General features: G+C 35.7%; 1 protein-coding gene across 2 annotated transcripts in view; it reads right to left on the bottom strand.

Moving 5' to 3' along the window:
• LOC134753729 (uncharacterized) overlaps positions 1 to 15,634 on the bottom strand; it is a 35,137-nt gene that overhangs the window by 9,388 nt on the left and 10,115 nt on the right. The window contains exon 1 of one of the 2 annotated variants that reach the window (XM_063689669.1): positions 353 to 476. The exons of the other annotated variant lie outside the window; for it this stretch is intronic. Coding sequence (XP_063545739.1) covers positions 353 to 428 — 76 coding nt within the window. The 5' untranslated portion in view covers positions 429 to 476. Of the gene's footprint in view, positions 1 to 352; positions 477 to 15,634 lie in introns of those variants that run through there. 2 annotated transcript variants of the gene reach the window in all.

Raw genomic sequence — 15,634 nt, 5'->3', positions numbered from 1 at the left:
GGGTACATTATACACAATTATTTAATAGAGAATCGCTGTTTTTAGGGATTCGTACCCAAAGGGTAAAAACGGGCTCTTTTACTAAGACTCCACTGTTCGTCTGTTCGTGTGTCTGTCTGCCTATCCGTCTGTCTGTCACCAGGCTGTACGAGTATCTCATGAACCGTGACTAGACAGTTATAATTTTCAAATGATGTATTTCTGTTGCCGCTTTAATAACAAATACTAAAAAGTACGGAACCCTCGGTGGGCGATCCCACTCGCACTTGTCCGGTTTTTTTTCAAGCCAGGCAATTTTGCCATGGTAGGCAATGTTGAAGTAATTGACGGTGTGTGATAGAATTATACAAACCAATGCTTCGCGGATGTTCCTTTTCGAGTACATTTTCTTCATAGGCTTTATTGAGATCAAAAATTGTGTCTGACATTTTCTGGATTTGTCGTTAAGGTTCCATATCGAATATTTCTCACTGGCTTAAAAGTTATATAATAAAATCGGTAAAATATACACAGTGGCTTTTGGTCCCTAATCGTTTTCTGAAACACATGGAATCTTAGCATTAGGTCTTAAGATAGGTACCTGCTTGGAAAACAAAGACCTTCAATTTTAAATCTGGGTTCATTTTGATTTCCATACAGTTTCGTGCTAGGTGTTATATATATGTTTATATTTTTTATTATTATTTGAAAGCTTTACTAATGAAATGCGTTAGTGTCACGCGTTACCTACCACTAAGTATTAGATTTGAAACTAACATTTTTTTTACCTGATGTGAGAAATGATAACATGTCCACGTAAAACCGAGATCTTTACGAAGTTTCTGCCTCTTTTTGCAATATTTCATTAAATTTTCAGAAATAATTCGTTCTTTTTATCGTGTCTTACAAACATACATGTACTTACTCACACTCAAATAAAACCTGCTTGCGTAGTGACTCGTTAACACATACAATGAGATCACCCAACTGTTATATTTTTATTTACAATCCCAACAAAATATATCTTATCAGTCGCTATAGATGGTGGGTATCAGATAACAGATAAACCATGATTCACATGAAATTAATAAGAGCGCGTTATCACGCCTATTTACAATTTGGTACTGCTAATTGTTATCTAAATATAGCGAAAGTGTTATTGTTAGTAAATATATCTACTCTGTTTACAAACAAACCCAATAAATATCTAAGCATAGTAAAAAAGATTAGGCATTTGTTCTGCACAATGTAGGTACTAAATTGTCCACACCATTCAAAACGATGGTCTCAAGAGTTCTTAACGTCGGGATGTATTTTAAATTCATTATACGCGATATAATCCGTTTACATAGTTTTATTTCATGAGTAATTATCGTGGTAATTAAAGACAATACTTATTTAAATCTTTTCTAGATTTACTTCTTTTTAAAATATGGCTTCCATCAAAATTATGACGATTTTGTCAATGTTCAGTGTGGTTGTGGAGCTTGACGTCGTTCGGTACATACGATGCTTTTGGTAATCAAGCTGTAGGTACATTACAAAAAGCCACGATGTATTGCCCAGTGGTGACAAAAGAATGGTTAAACGCGTTTCAAAACTGATTCTGAACGAGCATGTAACACCTCTGGAGTTGCAGGCGTCCATAGGCTACGGTGACCGCTTACCATCAGGCGGGCCGTATGCTTGTTTGCCACCGACGTAGTATACACAAATCTTAATTAGTTGCACACTTCCACGTTAGCTTACTACATAATACACAACATTAGTAAGCAAAAAAAAAACTCGAGACGCCTTCGCCATTTTGAAGTTCAACAGGAAATCCTTTCTAGATTTTACAATTAGTTACATCTAAATTTAATACACATGTGCTCAAATGTTAACGAACAGACGAGACGAGAAATGTTGGAACAGTCCATTACAACCATAAAATAGTAAGTACCTACTCATAGAGTCATCAAATCAAATCTTAACTGTTTCGTAATTAGCCTGTCAACGAGAATTTGTACCTAAAGCTGTTTTAGACATAGACATCGTGGCTTTTTAGTTATTATCACACGCTGATAATATTCTGCTGACCGCCATAAGCATGTCTTACTGTTTAATCATCATAACTGAGAACATCATATTTGTCGTGTTGACGTGAATAAAAACCAGGCAATGATGGTGCAAATGAAATCTATACAAAATATAATGAATATAGCTGTGTAGGCTAAACCCACTTACAACCTCCAAAATGTGGGTCACGTTGGTATCTACAGAATGACATTGTGCGAGACGAAGAGATATCACAATAACACAAACAATAACGGGCAGTTTGGGATTTTCTCAGAATTCTCGCTTTATTATAATACATTGTGTGAAATGTATCAAGGCTTGGATCAGGGGCAGGCGTTATGACATTGCAACGAACAACGGTATCTATTTAAGACGGTTTAAGGTCAGTGTGTGTGTGTGTATGTAACAAGCTTGTCCACGTGAACGTTGTAACGGCCTCCTAGCCTAGTTGGTAGTGGCGAGTAGTGGTAGTGGTCGGTAGTCGGTGGTAGTGGTGGTGGTGGTAGTGCATGTCTACGAAGTAGGAGGTCCTTGGGTTCGAATCCCGGTAAGGGCATTTATTTATTTGTGTGTTTATCATGAATATTGGTTTCTGATTCTGAGTTATGGATGTTCTCTGTGTACTTACTTAGGTATTTACTTTAAGTAGGTATAAATTGTCTCGTTTGTGTTTACGAATACAAATATTATATTTATATATTTCTATCATCATTCATCAATATGAATGTGATCTTTAACGATGTTTTTTTACACATTCAATGTAGGACGTATTGTCTCTACTCATATTTATTTCTTCTACTCAAGTTAATGTTATGTACATATTTATCTTAACCATTGTTACGTCAATATTATGCCGGAAACATTGCATTTTGAACTTTGCTGATTTAGGAAATTGTGCCTTATTTGTAACAGCACCTAACTGAGCGGTACCTGTTAGATATTTGACGAGAGATAAAGACGTCAGGCACTGTCGGAAAATGAAAGATTATCTTGGAATATTGGAAATCACATGTTTTCTTTACCCTGTTAACAAACGATAGCGCATAAGTATAGTTTTATACATATCTGCTAACATCGCTATTGACACTGTTTAACACAAAAAATGGTACTCGTGTCGTATCATACATATATTATTATAAGACAAAGTCCCCCGCCACGTCTCTCTGTCTGTCTGTCTGTCTGTATGTTCGCGATAAACTCAAAAAGTATTGGATGGATTTTCGTGCGGTTTTCACTCTATCAAATAGAGTGATTCTTGAGAAAGATTTAGGTGTATAATTTGTTAAGGTTTTGTGTAACCCGTGCGAAGCCGGGGCGGGTCGCTAGTAATTCATAATTATGGTTTGCCTATGTACACTTACAGTGGCCAGTTACCCGACAGATGTTATAAGTGTTATATTAAACACGCATTTGGGCATATTTAAAGCTGTGGGTACCCCAAACTTGCACTTTAGATTTTCGAATATTTTATATTTATTTCCACTCAGAATCTGTTATAATAATACAACTACAACAATACAATAGTACAACTTTAAATAGAAATGCCCATTAACTATTTTAATTTAATAAAATTTATGTGTAGGATTATAAAAGTAGTACCCAGTATTATAAAGACGCAGACACTCTGCTTATCTCTTTACAGATTAAAATATCTAGGTCGTGTCGTAACGCCATGCCATAGTTTTGCTATACTAGTAAAAAAGAAAATTTCCATAAAACGGGCGCGCTCAACATGAAAACTATGATTTGCATATGCTATTACGATATCTACCTACCATTTTTGTACCTATTTCACTTATGATGCAACTGAAACGCTTAAATTAAATTAGCTCATATTTAAAATGGGTTGTCGAATATCGAATTCATATATTATACGCCACCACACAGAATATACTTACAAATAATTTTTATTATCTTTACCAATAACAATGATTATTAATTGACGCTTTTTTAATCGTATTATTTAATCCATTCCAGGCACGAGGTATCTTATTTTGTGGTAGAGCATTATATTAATGTCGCCTTATACTTATTCTATATTACGTTTGTGTTTGCAAGTAGTAATGTAGGTAGAATGTAGACGATTTGATTTAGTGCATTGAACTAGTTAAGCACTATGTTTATAGGTAATCAATTAACTTTAGATTTTTCGCCAAAAAAAGAATAACACAGTTAAGACCAAATGCCAAACACATGTAGAACACAAAATAAAGACGTCGCTTCTACGAACGGATAGGTACACTGGCTACTTTACACTTTTTTCACTGCTTTTTGCACCAAGCCCCGCGCCTGCGCAAGGAAGACTGGTTATTCTAAGGTGAGATTATCAATTGTTTTTTATCAGACACGGGCACGCACCGTATCAATCTAGTGAAGATAAATCAACATGTGCTAGTATTTTTAGAATTTCCAGTAAAAAAAATATGTGTTGATATAATTGTAGAGACGATTCTATATTGGAATAGAATGTTATTATCGGTGTTTTAAACTTTTAGAGCGAAATTATGTTTAAATTATACTGATACTATAGGTATCTAATTATATGTTGATTTAATTATATAAAACTCACGTAAATGCCAATAACTACTTACTAGAATTGGGTCTCAGTCTCGCCGCCCTCGCCAACGAAACATTTTTCTTATAAAAGTGCTTAATTGCCAAAAGTACTTAAACCTATACGTAGATATATTTTGTTTTCTCATTACCTATTATGGTTAGGTATAAATTAGTTTTTTACAGGTGGCAGTTGTAATTTGATTACATTTTACCAAAACCTACTTTTAAAGAATGCATACAGTCTGCGGAAACGGTATGTGACGGCATATCGTGAGGCACCGTACAAAATGTCATTTGCGTGGATGTTAACCTCAAAACATAGTAACGCTACTCTCAGATAACGTGCGAATGCGCTAGAGCTATAAAATGTCTATGCATGGTTTATGTGTCAGAATTGTACCTACAGGTAGGTAGGTATAATTCTGACTCATCACCACCACCGCCAAAAGAACATCAATCATATCTATTACATATATAATAACAAATATGAAGCTGCCTGTGAAGCCGATGGTCCTGGGTTCGAATCCCGGTAAGGGCATTTATTTGTGTGATGAGCACAGATATTTGTTCCTGAGTCATGGGTGTTTTCTATGTATTTAAGTATTTATATGTTATATATATCGTTGTCTGAGTACCCATAACACAAGCCTCCTTGGGCTTACCGTGGGACTTAGTCAATCTGTGTAAGTATTATATTATGGAAATATTTGGGGGTTTAATTACCCAAAAAAAAAACTGAAATCAGTAAACCATAATGTCATAAAGGGCGCATTAACCGGTGAACATTCGAGCAGAAATGCGATTAATGAGTTATATTATATGGTTTTTGTAACTTAAATATAATAAATAATAACAAGCGGAAAAATATACCACAGTTCTTTCCAATGTAGCTTCTCTATGAAAACTATGATTAATCTATGATATGATCGATAATAATCGATATCAGAAGTAACATATTAGCTGCAGTGCAAGCATATGATATTGCATTATGCTCCAATAATTAAGTCTGCTAGTTAATAGTTTCATTATCATTTTGTAAAAGTGTTTTTATATTATAAATCAAACGTTATCAAAGAGTACCTGTAACAAATTGAATGAATAGATAAAGCTAGATTACAGTAATTTATAGTATGGAAAGCTATAGACATAAATCTAATCACTCCTATAGCAAAATGTGCCTGTTAGTTTCAATCACCTTTACGTATTTAGAAAGATATAAGAGATAGAGTTCTTGAATGTGCTAGTTAAAAGATTAAAGCTCTATTCTTACGAATTTTAAGGCACTGAGTCTTAAAAATTCTCACCGTTAATGCTACCTTTGTGACAACGAGTTTCCTCCTTAACTGCTCGTGAAGCAAGGTTTTAATTAGGTCCATGTTCTCACGAACATGAATTGTGTTAATTAATAACTACATTGAATGGCCATGTCATGAGGAGGGCGGAAGATCACATGACTAGACAAGTCCTTAACATCGACATCGGCTCCAAAAGATCGGGCAGAGGCAGACCCTTTACGACCTGGATGTCCGTCATTAACAAAGACCTTAAGAAAGCCCAAATAGATGTCTCGACGACCCAGAACAGATACGCCTGGCGAAGAATGACGAGGAGAGCCGACCCCAAATGATATGGGAACAGGCTAGGCAAAGAAGAAGAATAACTACATTGATTAAACCGAACAGGCTAAGCCATTTTACGTTTGACTGCTCTTACATAAAGGTATATGTGTATTCTCGCAGTATCGTAAAACCGTATCAGAATAGAAACTATGCTATTATTTTTTATCTTTATTTACTTATCTAAGTATTAGTATCTAGTGTGATGAATTAACTTTCAAAATCCAAATTTACATATTATAAAGCAAAGTCTCCATACGTGCCTTTCTGTATAGTTGTTCCCTTATAACAAAAAAGACACTATTTCTTCTTTTGCAGTTTTTCAAAGGTAGGCCCTAATTAAATAACCTGAACATAAGTTTTTAAGTATTACTATAAAGGCCTTGGTAATATTAAACATTCCAAGTAGGTGTAGGTACAGAGAATTGATAATTGTGCCAAATGTTTATTATCAAAAGTGACAACTACTTAATACTACTACACTTTGTTACTGACATTCCTAGCAATGCTTTGCTCCAAACAACTTCGTAATTCATCACACGATGTTGATATTTCAAGTTGTTTGTGTTTTACTTAGTCGTACCCTATTTCAAACAATACAGGCATTCGAAGAATTAAAATTATCTTGCAACATCGTTTGTTTTTAATTTCAAAGAGTATGGAATAACGCGTCGTAATAATTTAGTTGGCCAAGGACGCCCAGGGCCTGTAAGGCTTTGAAATGGTGTAAAAAAAATACTATGACAGTAACTCTCTAATAAATAATAGGGTCTTATTTAACTGTTCTAAGGGTCACGTATTAAAGATGTCATAATAAGAACAATTTGGTGGCGTTTATTTTCTATAGTTATATTTATGTTCTCAAATCATTCTTTATTTATACCTTAAGTCTGTTTTTACAAATTGAAAACCCATATTAAGCTTAATATGCAGTTTTTTTTCATTAACGTAAAGACAAGTGGGAGAAGATCAATTTTAATTATTAGAAGACTACATTTTATAATTTGCAGTCCTTTGTCGAAAAGCGTACCGTTAATTAATCTATAGCGAGGAAATTGAAACATTTTTATGACGGAAATGTATAAATTTGCCCTCGTTGGTCGGAGGGGAGATTAATTGAGTATGCAGGTAACTGGCCGACTGAATTAACCGACTCGCATGTCGGAGGGGTAGGGATAGCATGATATTTGATCCACTTTGTTAAATTCACTCACTTACTTATTTTCTTTCGAAACAAAATAAATATGTCATTTAAAATTACAGTAGTACCTATAAAACAATTATGTTTTTTTTCTGAAAATTATTTAATATGTTGTAATACTTCTAATAATTATGATTGTATTTAAAGGGATTCAAAGTATTGAAATGCGCGAGGTAGACTGTGCTTTCAATTTCCTATCATAATAATATTTTTTAATTGCTCAAACATCTATTAAACGTCTTTTTAATTACACACACCACACATATCTTCCTCAAGTGTAACTTGTAAAAACCGGCCAAGTACGAGTCGGACTCGCCCACCGAGGGTTCCGTACTTTTTAGTATTTGTTGTTATAGCGGCAACAGATATACGTCATCTGTGAAAATTTCAACTGCCTAGCTATCACGGTTTATGAGATACAGCCTGGTGACAGACAGACAGACGGACAGTGGTCTTAGTAATAGGGTCCCGTTTTTAAAAATAATCCTGTGTTTGAAGAAAGAAGCTACTATTAAATCATTTTACGGTTTAGACTCACTTGTTTTAGTCACTCGCTCACTTGTTTTAGTTATGTCTCACAACAGTTTAAATTCGATTAAAGAAGCTACTATTATACGTTCTTCATCTCTTTAGTGCATTTTCATATAATAATCGATAATGTTTGTTTGCAAATTAATTAGGTATAATGATTTTTTAAATCCGTTGCTTAGCCACTTTCTTGCTGATGGTACGTTGTTATGCCTAGCAACGGGGCTGACAAATCGTTCTTCGCGGCATTAATCTAGATTTATTTAATATCACCGGAAGCTGCACCATTGCGCTACTATTAACATATACGTTTAGGTACATACACTACTGCTCAAAAGTACATATTTAGGCACCCGCAATTTTCACCATACAATTGTATACAAAAATTATTTTCAAAATCATACTGTTCGATCGCAGGCAAATGACTCTCTTACATGTTGGATTGAATTTTTATTTAGGTAAATATGTTGAGCCTCAAATTGTTGACAAAGATATCCTTTAAAATTTTGAGTTTACTTTTTAATAAAACGATTTTGTACTGGAAAACGATTTATGGATTTTTTTACGCTTGCCATTTGGTAAATATGTACACGAATATTCTACACATCGTTTTGAAGCTCGATATGTCTGTTAAATTAAAAGAGTTAACTGCACAAAAAAACTGTTACCCAACTGCGACTTAGCGGTATAATTCTGAAAGTTGATTTTGTATATGGAAAAAATTACGAGTGCCTAAATAGTTATGAGCGGTAGTGTTGGTATAGCCACGTTCTTGCTGATGGTACATTGTTATGCCCCGTTACAAATCGTTATTCGCGGCATTAATCTAGATTTATATAACATCACCGGAATCTGCACCATTGCGCTACTATTATTATATACCTGTACATAGGTATGCAGTTGGTGCATAGACCAAATATCAAACTATTATGTTAGCTCTATTAGCTATAATAAAATTTATGTACGAATATTGTCGTTAAATGGTCAGGTCAGCAAATCCTTTACCGTTCATGTTATTTTACCTTTTTAGGCTTCCGTACCCAAAAGGTAAAAACGGGACCCTATTACTAAGACTCCGCTGTCCGTCTGTCCGTCTGTTTGTCTGTCACCAGGTTGTATCTCATGAACCGTGATAGCTAGACAGTTGAAATTTTCACAGATGATGTATTTCTGTTGCCGCTATAACAACAAATAAGTACTAAAAGTACGGAACCCTCGGTGCGCCCGACTCGCACTTGGCCGGTTTTTTAAATACCAACGGTAGCAAATAAGCGTGCGGACCGCTGTTCAGCGGCCACCACCGCCTGCAACTAGTGGAGCTGCACGCGGATTGCTGACCCTATAATTTTCCATGAATTCATCCTTGGGAGCACTGAACATTCCTGCACACCATCAGGAACACAACATTACCTACTACCTACCAAGTAAGTATAGCAGTGCTATTATGGCTTTGGTCTTCTGTAAGGTTATAGAGAAATAAGTAAGCCTTATTTATTTCTTATTCCTCTATGATAACGTAGAGGTACTTCCCTAGTTGGGTGACACCAGATTCAAGCGAAATATTATTTCGCTTTGGCCGAACTCTTTCCGCTACCTACTAATACCTATATTAAAGAACGAGAATTAAAAAGGGATTATTCTATTCTTCGGTGACAGGTGTGACATAGCTACCATATCGCTACTTTACACTAAATTATAAGAAAAATGGACGTGGTTATTAACACCTATCTCTTTAATGAGTAAATTTCCCAATGTTCCGCATACTACTTAGTTAAACATTTAATAAAGAGTTGTTACGTTACCTGTTACATCACTATCATCAGCATAATTCATTAATGTTATTTTCCTATTTGTTCGGACAAGGGTAGGTATCAGTTTTATTCAACTAGTAATTCTCGAATGACAAACATTATGTAATTAACAATCGTATAGCCAATACATTTACCAATATAAAGTACCCATACAAAGCGCCAAGAAGCGCGACATGTAACATCGCTATATGCTAATGCGACTAAGTCCTGGCTTATTGCGCGCTGGCTTAATCTCTTGACATGAAGCACATAGGGCTTCACTAGAATGCACATGCGAATTTAACCAGGTTAAATTGGTGGTGGGTGGTTTAATAGGTCAGCGGAGCGAAAAGGCATTATCTCTAGTGACGAGTGTTTCACGTTAGGTATTGAATTACGGGCGTCAAAATTAACTCGGATATTCCAACCCTATCACCTCGGACCCGAGAAGATTTAATTCCCTCCTTAATTGTAGGAGGGTATCCCAATATGGGACCTGCAACAAACTCGGCGGGACACATCTTTTCAAAACATACTATACTCAGAATGTCCAACATCATCCAACACAATTATTGAATTATATATATCGCGTATATTGATACGCGATATAATCCGTTATCATAGTTTTATTTCATGAGTAACTATCGCGGTAACCGAAGACAATAATTATAACGTATGACGTGTTTAAATGTTACTGGGCAAACAAATTACAAACTACGAGTAGTTTTGTCTAAGCGCGTTGGGAAATCCTTATCCTGAAATCGGGTTTGCTCGGTAATGTAATACATTAACAAATACCATGTTCTCCATTCTTATGAAGATAAAATAAACCCACCATTATCGCCACTCACCGGACTCTTGGCAGCGAAAACGTAAAACATACGCCGGCTAGCTCTTATTTCATGCGTCGAAATCCTGTAGGGATCTTTGAATAAGTCTTATTCCTGTTTAGGAGAATTATCACAAATGTTGCTGCGGTAACTCATAAACGGCCCGCTAAGTGCCGTCGAGCTCCCGTATCCCATCCATGATCATCCATCTCGATGACAACGCGTTTCATTAGCCCACGTTACCCAAAAGTTGCGGTGGCGGTTTGCGTTTTGGACTTAGCGTCTTATTCTCATGGGATTAGCGTGGGCTACTCGACTTCTGTAACTAACCAGCGTAACGTAATCACGAAATCTAAAATAACTATGCATTATCAAGGAGCGCTTTTATACTGGTCTTCCTGCCTAACATGACTGCTCTTGGCATGTAAGTGATTGACACCCCTGCTGGTATAATCTCAAACTCGTACCTAATGCGTCAAGTAGCAATATTAGATAGGCACCCTATGGTTACTCTCACAGACGATATTTTTTTTTTTTATATTTTCTCTGGTTTCTATCACCCATTACTAGATGTACCTACTTCGGTAGGTAGGTACTATTACGTAAATACTAGCACTTAGCACTACGTGCGAGAGTGAGCAAAGCAGATTAATGATTCAATCCTATTCAAATTGGTTATTGCTGAATACATGTCAAGTGTGAGTGTGACGTGTGACTCATTGATTTGTCTATATTCTATACGATTAAATGAAAATATCGAAAATTAGGAACATTAGTCTAACTATCGACACTAACTTAGGTACCTACATACGGTATTGCACAAGTTTATGGTGGCCTGCCTGTTATATAATGTGCCCATTTCACTTCATTTAAATAAAATATTAGAAAATATTATGTAAGATTTGTATTTGCATAGTCTTTCTAAATCCAAACACATTATGCAAAGATTGCGAAGTTAAGTATAGACAATGGACCTGAGATTACTGCTTCTTGTTTTGTTTTTACATTTTTTTTTACATTCTCCGTTTCTATGTCCCGTTTTCATGCTCACGGACGTGATATCGTCAATGAATATGTGTATTGGGTAATGATAGTTTTTAGGGTTTCGTAGTCACCTAGAAACCCTTATTGTTTTGCTGTCCGTCTTTCCGTCCGCGGCTTTGCTCCGTGATTGAGTGCTAGAAAGCTGCAATTTTTTGTGTTTTTTGTTTGACCCAATAGTGTCAAAACAAATACGGGAAAGAACGGGAAAAAAGCAAATACTCTAACTTTTGAACCATGGGTCCAAAAATATGAAGAAAAAAAACGTAAAATAAAAGCTTAGTAAATGCTTTCAATTAAAACTATAGCGAACATGATCGGTCCAGCCGTTTTTGAGTACATGCAAAGAACTTTTCTTCTTAGAAAAAAACGTACAAAGCGCTGCGAACTTCCTTAAGGGACTTCCTTATGCTTGTAGTGTACATGATACTTACTATTTAATAGCCCAAGTTTGGCCTGTTCTGACAGAATGATAACTACGAAACCCTACACTGAGCATGGCCCCAACATGCTCTTGGCCGATTTCTATTCTTACTTAGTTTATTTTGTTATTAATTACAAAAAAGGAGGTTTTGGGTACAATATTTCAGCAAACACCATCGACATCCAATATTTCATAATTTATCGACCTAATCCCATACTAAGGAATAAGTAGCGTTTATTATTGCCCTCAAGAGCATTCTGACTTTGACTCGCATTTCCGCTTAGAGAGATACTGACCTATTGAAATAATGCACATAAACTAAAGGGAAAATTATTATCTTTCTTATTACATGGTTAGTTTCATTAACTTAGCTACCACCTGGACATTGTTTTAATATAAATATTGTTCGTATTGCTGGCAGTTTTAGGCTGTTTGTAAATATTTAGGTACAACAAGGTTTTATCATCTCACAGATTTAATGACATATTTGTAGTCTTGAGTAATTTCCACGCATTGCATAAATTATAATCCCTAAACTTGAATACGGGCTCAGCTAATGTTACCTCATAAATGCTACATCAGTGTGTGCTCGAATTGTGCGCGTAATTGATCTGTCAGTTGCAGTAAGTGCATCCTGTGGTCTCCGCGCGATGCGCCGTCACAGTATGCCCCGTATTGATGAACGTGTCAGCACCTGTTATCATGCTCAACTCATCAATGGAATTTCATAATAAAATAAGCCGCAAGGTCGATGATATATTTACCTACCTATTATGAACATAGGGTTATCGAAAGCAATGAACCTATGAGTATTCTTCTGAAAAAAGAAAAAGAAGAGTACCTATTTTAATTAATAAAACCAATTTATAAACCTCATAAATGCAATTAAAATAACCAAAATAAAACCAATTTATAGTGTTATACTTACATACTTTATTATTACATACCTAATCTACGTGGGTACATAATATTATGTAGAGATCTTGCATGAAATAGGAAATACTAGGTGCATTGCACATTTTAGAATAACAAACACTTTACCAATTTTAACATAACAATAGTAGTTTGTAATTTGTATCAAAAACTTTCGTGAACTGTGGCGACCTAAATTTTTTGTATCTAAATATTTTCTCAATGTAAATGAAATTGGCCCATGGCAAAAACTGCCGAAATATGAAATAAAGCGAAATACAAAAAAAATAGTACCTACTTAATGGTATCTTTCGTACCTATAGGTAATTTAATCAACTTTTTCGGGATCATAATCTTGCTCTTATTTTCATTACTTATACCTATGATTATGTACCTAAACAAGACAAGATTTTTGCAATTATACCTACCTAAATTTCTACAGAAATATGAACATAGTATAGATTACAAATACCAATATTTATCTACATTATATTATATTCACAGAACCTACAAGATACAGACGTATGTATATCATAAGCACGTGTATAAGGTATCCAGAAATAACAAACTTGACATCTTTTATATTGAACTTATTTTTTTATTATGAAAATATACCTTTATTAGGCCAATCAAATTAGATTTTATTCGAAAGAATTAATTTCTTATGAAATCGTTTTAATACTTTCATTTGACGTCACCTCCTGGGATTGCGCCAACTCGGATTACACGCATTTAGGAGTTTTAGGACAATGAAGGTATTAAAACAATTTCTAGCTTGCTGGGAATTAATTCCTCAAAACATGTTCTTTGGCCTATTATGTACAAAACAGATGTATTGTAACATTAAGTATTACCTACACGTAAGTTAAGCATTACTGGAAATATAATATAATTTCTCGGTTGAATTGCGCTGGTAACGTAAGTATATCTTGCGACATCAACAGCGTTTTAACTAGATTTCTGAATCTTTTACCAATTGCTGTTAGTCAATTTTTTTTTAAAAGTAATGTGATTATAATAACGTTTTAGGAGGGCAAATAGCGTTGTTGTTTTTAGAAAACTAACAGTATTTGTCAGGAAATATAGACGATGGACGTGGTCACAGGTAACAGGTCAGACAGGTCGCGTTAATATAAATAAGCGGTACCTTATAAAATTATATTTTTGCTCATATAAAATTTCCTTAGGTACCTTAAAAATAAAGTTGCACTAGGTAGAAACGTCTTCTGGCCAAAATCATAATGTTTTAAAATGATCTATGTTTTTAAATCATTCGTAAGTATATATTTATAGCATGAGTACATTATACCCTACTAATACTGTATCTAAATATGAAACTGGATGATTGTTGCTCCTTCATGGAAAAACGGCTGAGCTGATTTCATTGAAATTTGGCACACAAATAACCTAACCTAGAAACCACCTAACCTTTTTAATCCCGAATTCATCTCTTATTTCTCCTAGTGGGGTTAAATAGGGATTACCAGTTAATACCAGTGTTAAGGGGGGCGGTTTACCGTTTTCTACGTGGACGAAGTCGCGAGTAGAGTTATCTTCGCTTCTTTCTCCTGGCTATGTTTCCATATCACTTGGGATCAGCCCTTCTCCTACGTTTTCGCCACAACAATCTATTTTGTGTTTTCTCTGCGTCTATATTATTAGCTTTAAGGTCTTTTTCGATGGTGCTCTTTCTTCCAGGGTGGCATTAGGTCGGCCTCTGCCTCGCTTAATTTCCTCTATTTGCATCACTGCTGCTCTCATCAATCATATGGCCAGGGCCATATGATGTGATGTGTCTCGACTCATGATGTGTCCATACCACCGCAAGCGATTTTCTCGCAGTTTGTCCCCAGCCGGGCTAGCACATGATTGGCGCGAGAGTATATCTCGCCGCAACATAGACTACCCGTCCTTCTTTAATTCATACTGTTAGCAAAAGACGGGTAGTCTATCTCGCGGCGAGATACTGTCGCGTCAATCATGTGCTCGGCCTACAGTTTTTGTGACTTTCATCGTTCTTCTAACATAATATTCATTTCATATCCTGTCCAATCTCGTAACTCCTCCGGCCCAATGCAACATTTTCATTTCAGCAACGTGCATCCTTTGGTCTAGGCAGACGCTAGTTATATGTTAATTTAAAATTCGTAATGCGCGCATGCTTTGAATTCTAATCCGTAACGGTCATTATAGCTCATCACTTAATTAGTTCGAATCAACACCAATTGTGGAATGCTCGCCTCTCGACCGCGATCATCAATTATTATTCTGTGTTTCATTCTCTATGATTACTTGTTACCACATCATTTCTGAGAATCTATCACGCCTTTTTTCCAGGGTAATATTGTGTTGAGCTGAGTGCACATGTGCATCACTTTATTTGTACTAAACGCAGCTGTACCTACTCATCAATCTTCCTTGCCGTATCCGGCAATGGCGACTCCATCAACAGTTTTGTCCGAATTATGAAGTACTCTAATGTGGCTCACAAAACCAAACTTTGTTTTGAAGATGCGGTCACACGATGCGCAGTGGAGTTGTCCAGTAGAGGGGCGGACATACGTGTAGGAGGGTTTAGGTCGCGTCTTGCGGATATATCGCTTAGCATCTAGGTCTTCCAGACGCTGCTGCTCAAATCGATCTATTTTCTTATTAAAACTAGAACGCCATTCCTATCTTTGTCGCGTAAAGTCCTGTGA

The sequence above is a fragment of the Cydia strobilella genome, chromosome 2 (assembly GCF_947568885.1).
Source record: "Cydia strobilella chromosome 2, ilCydStro3.1, whole genome shotgun sequence".
NCBI classification, from domain to species: Eukaryota; Metazoa; Arthropoda; class Insecta; order Lepidoptera; family Tortricidae; genus Cydia; species Cydia strobilella.
The sequence above is the reverse complement of the archived record's forward strand: the minus strand, read 5'-3'. Positions and strand labels throughout refer to the sequence as shown.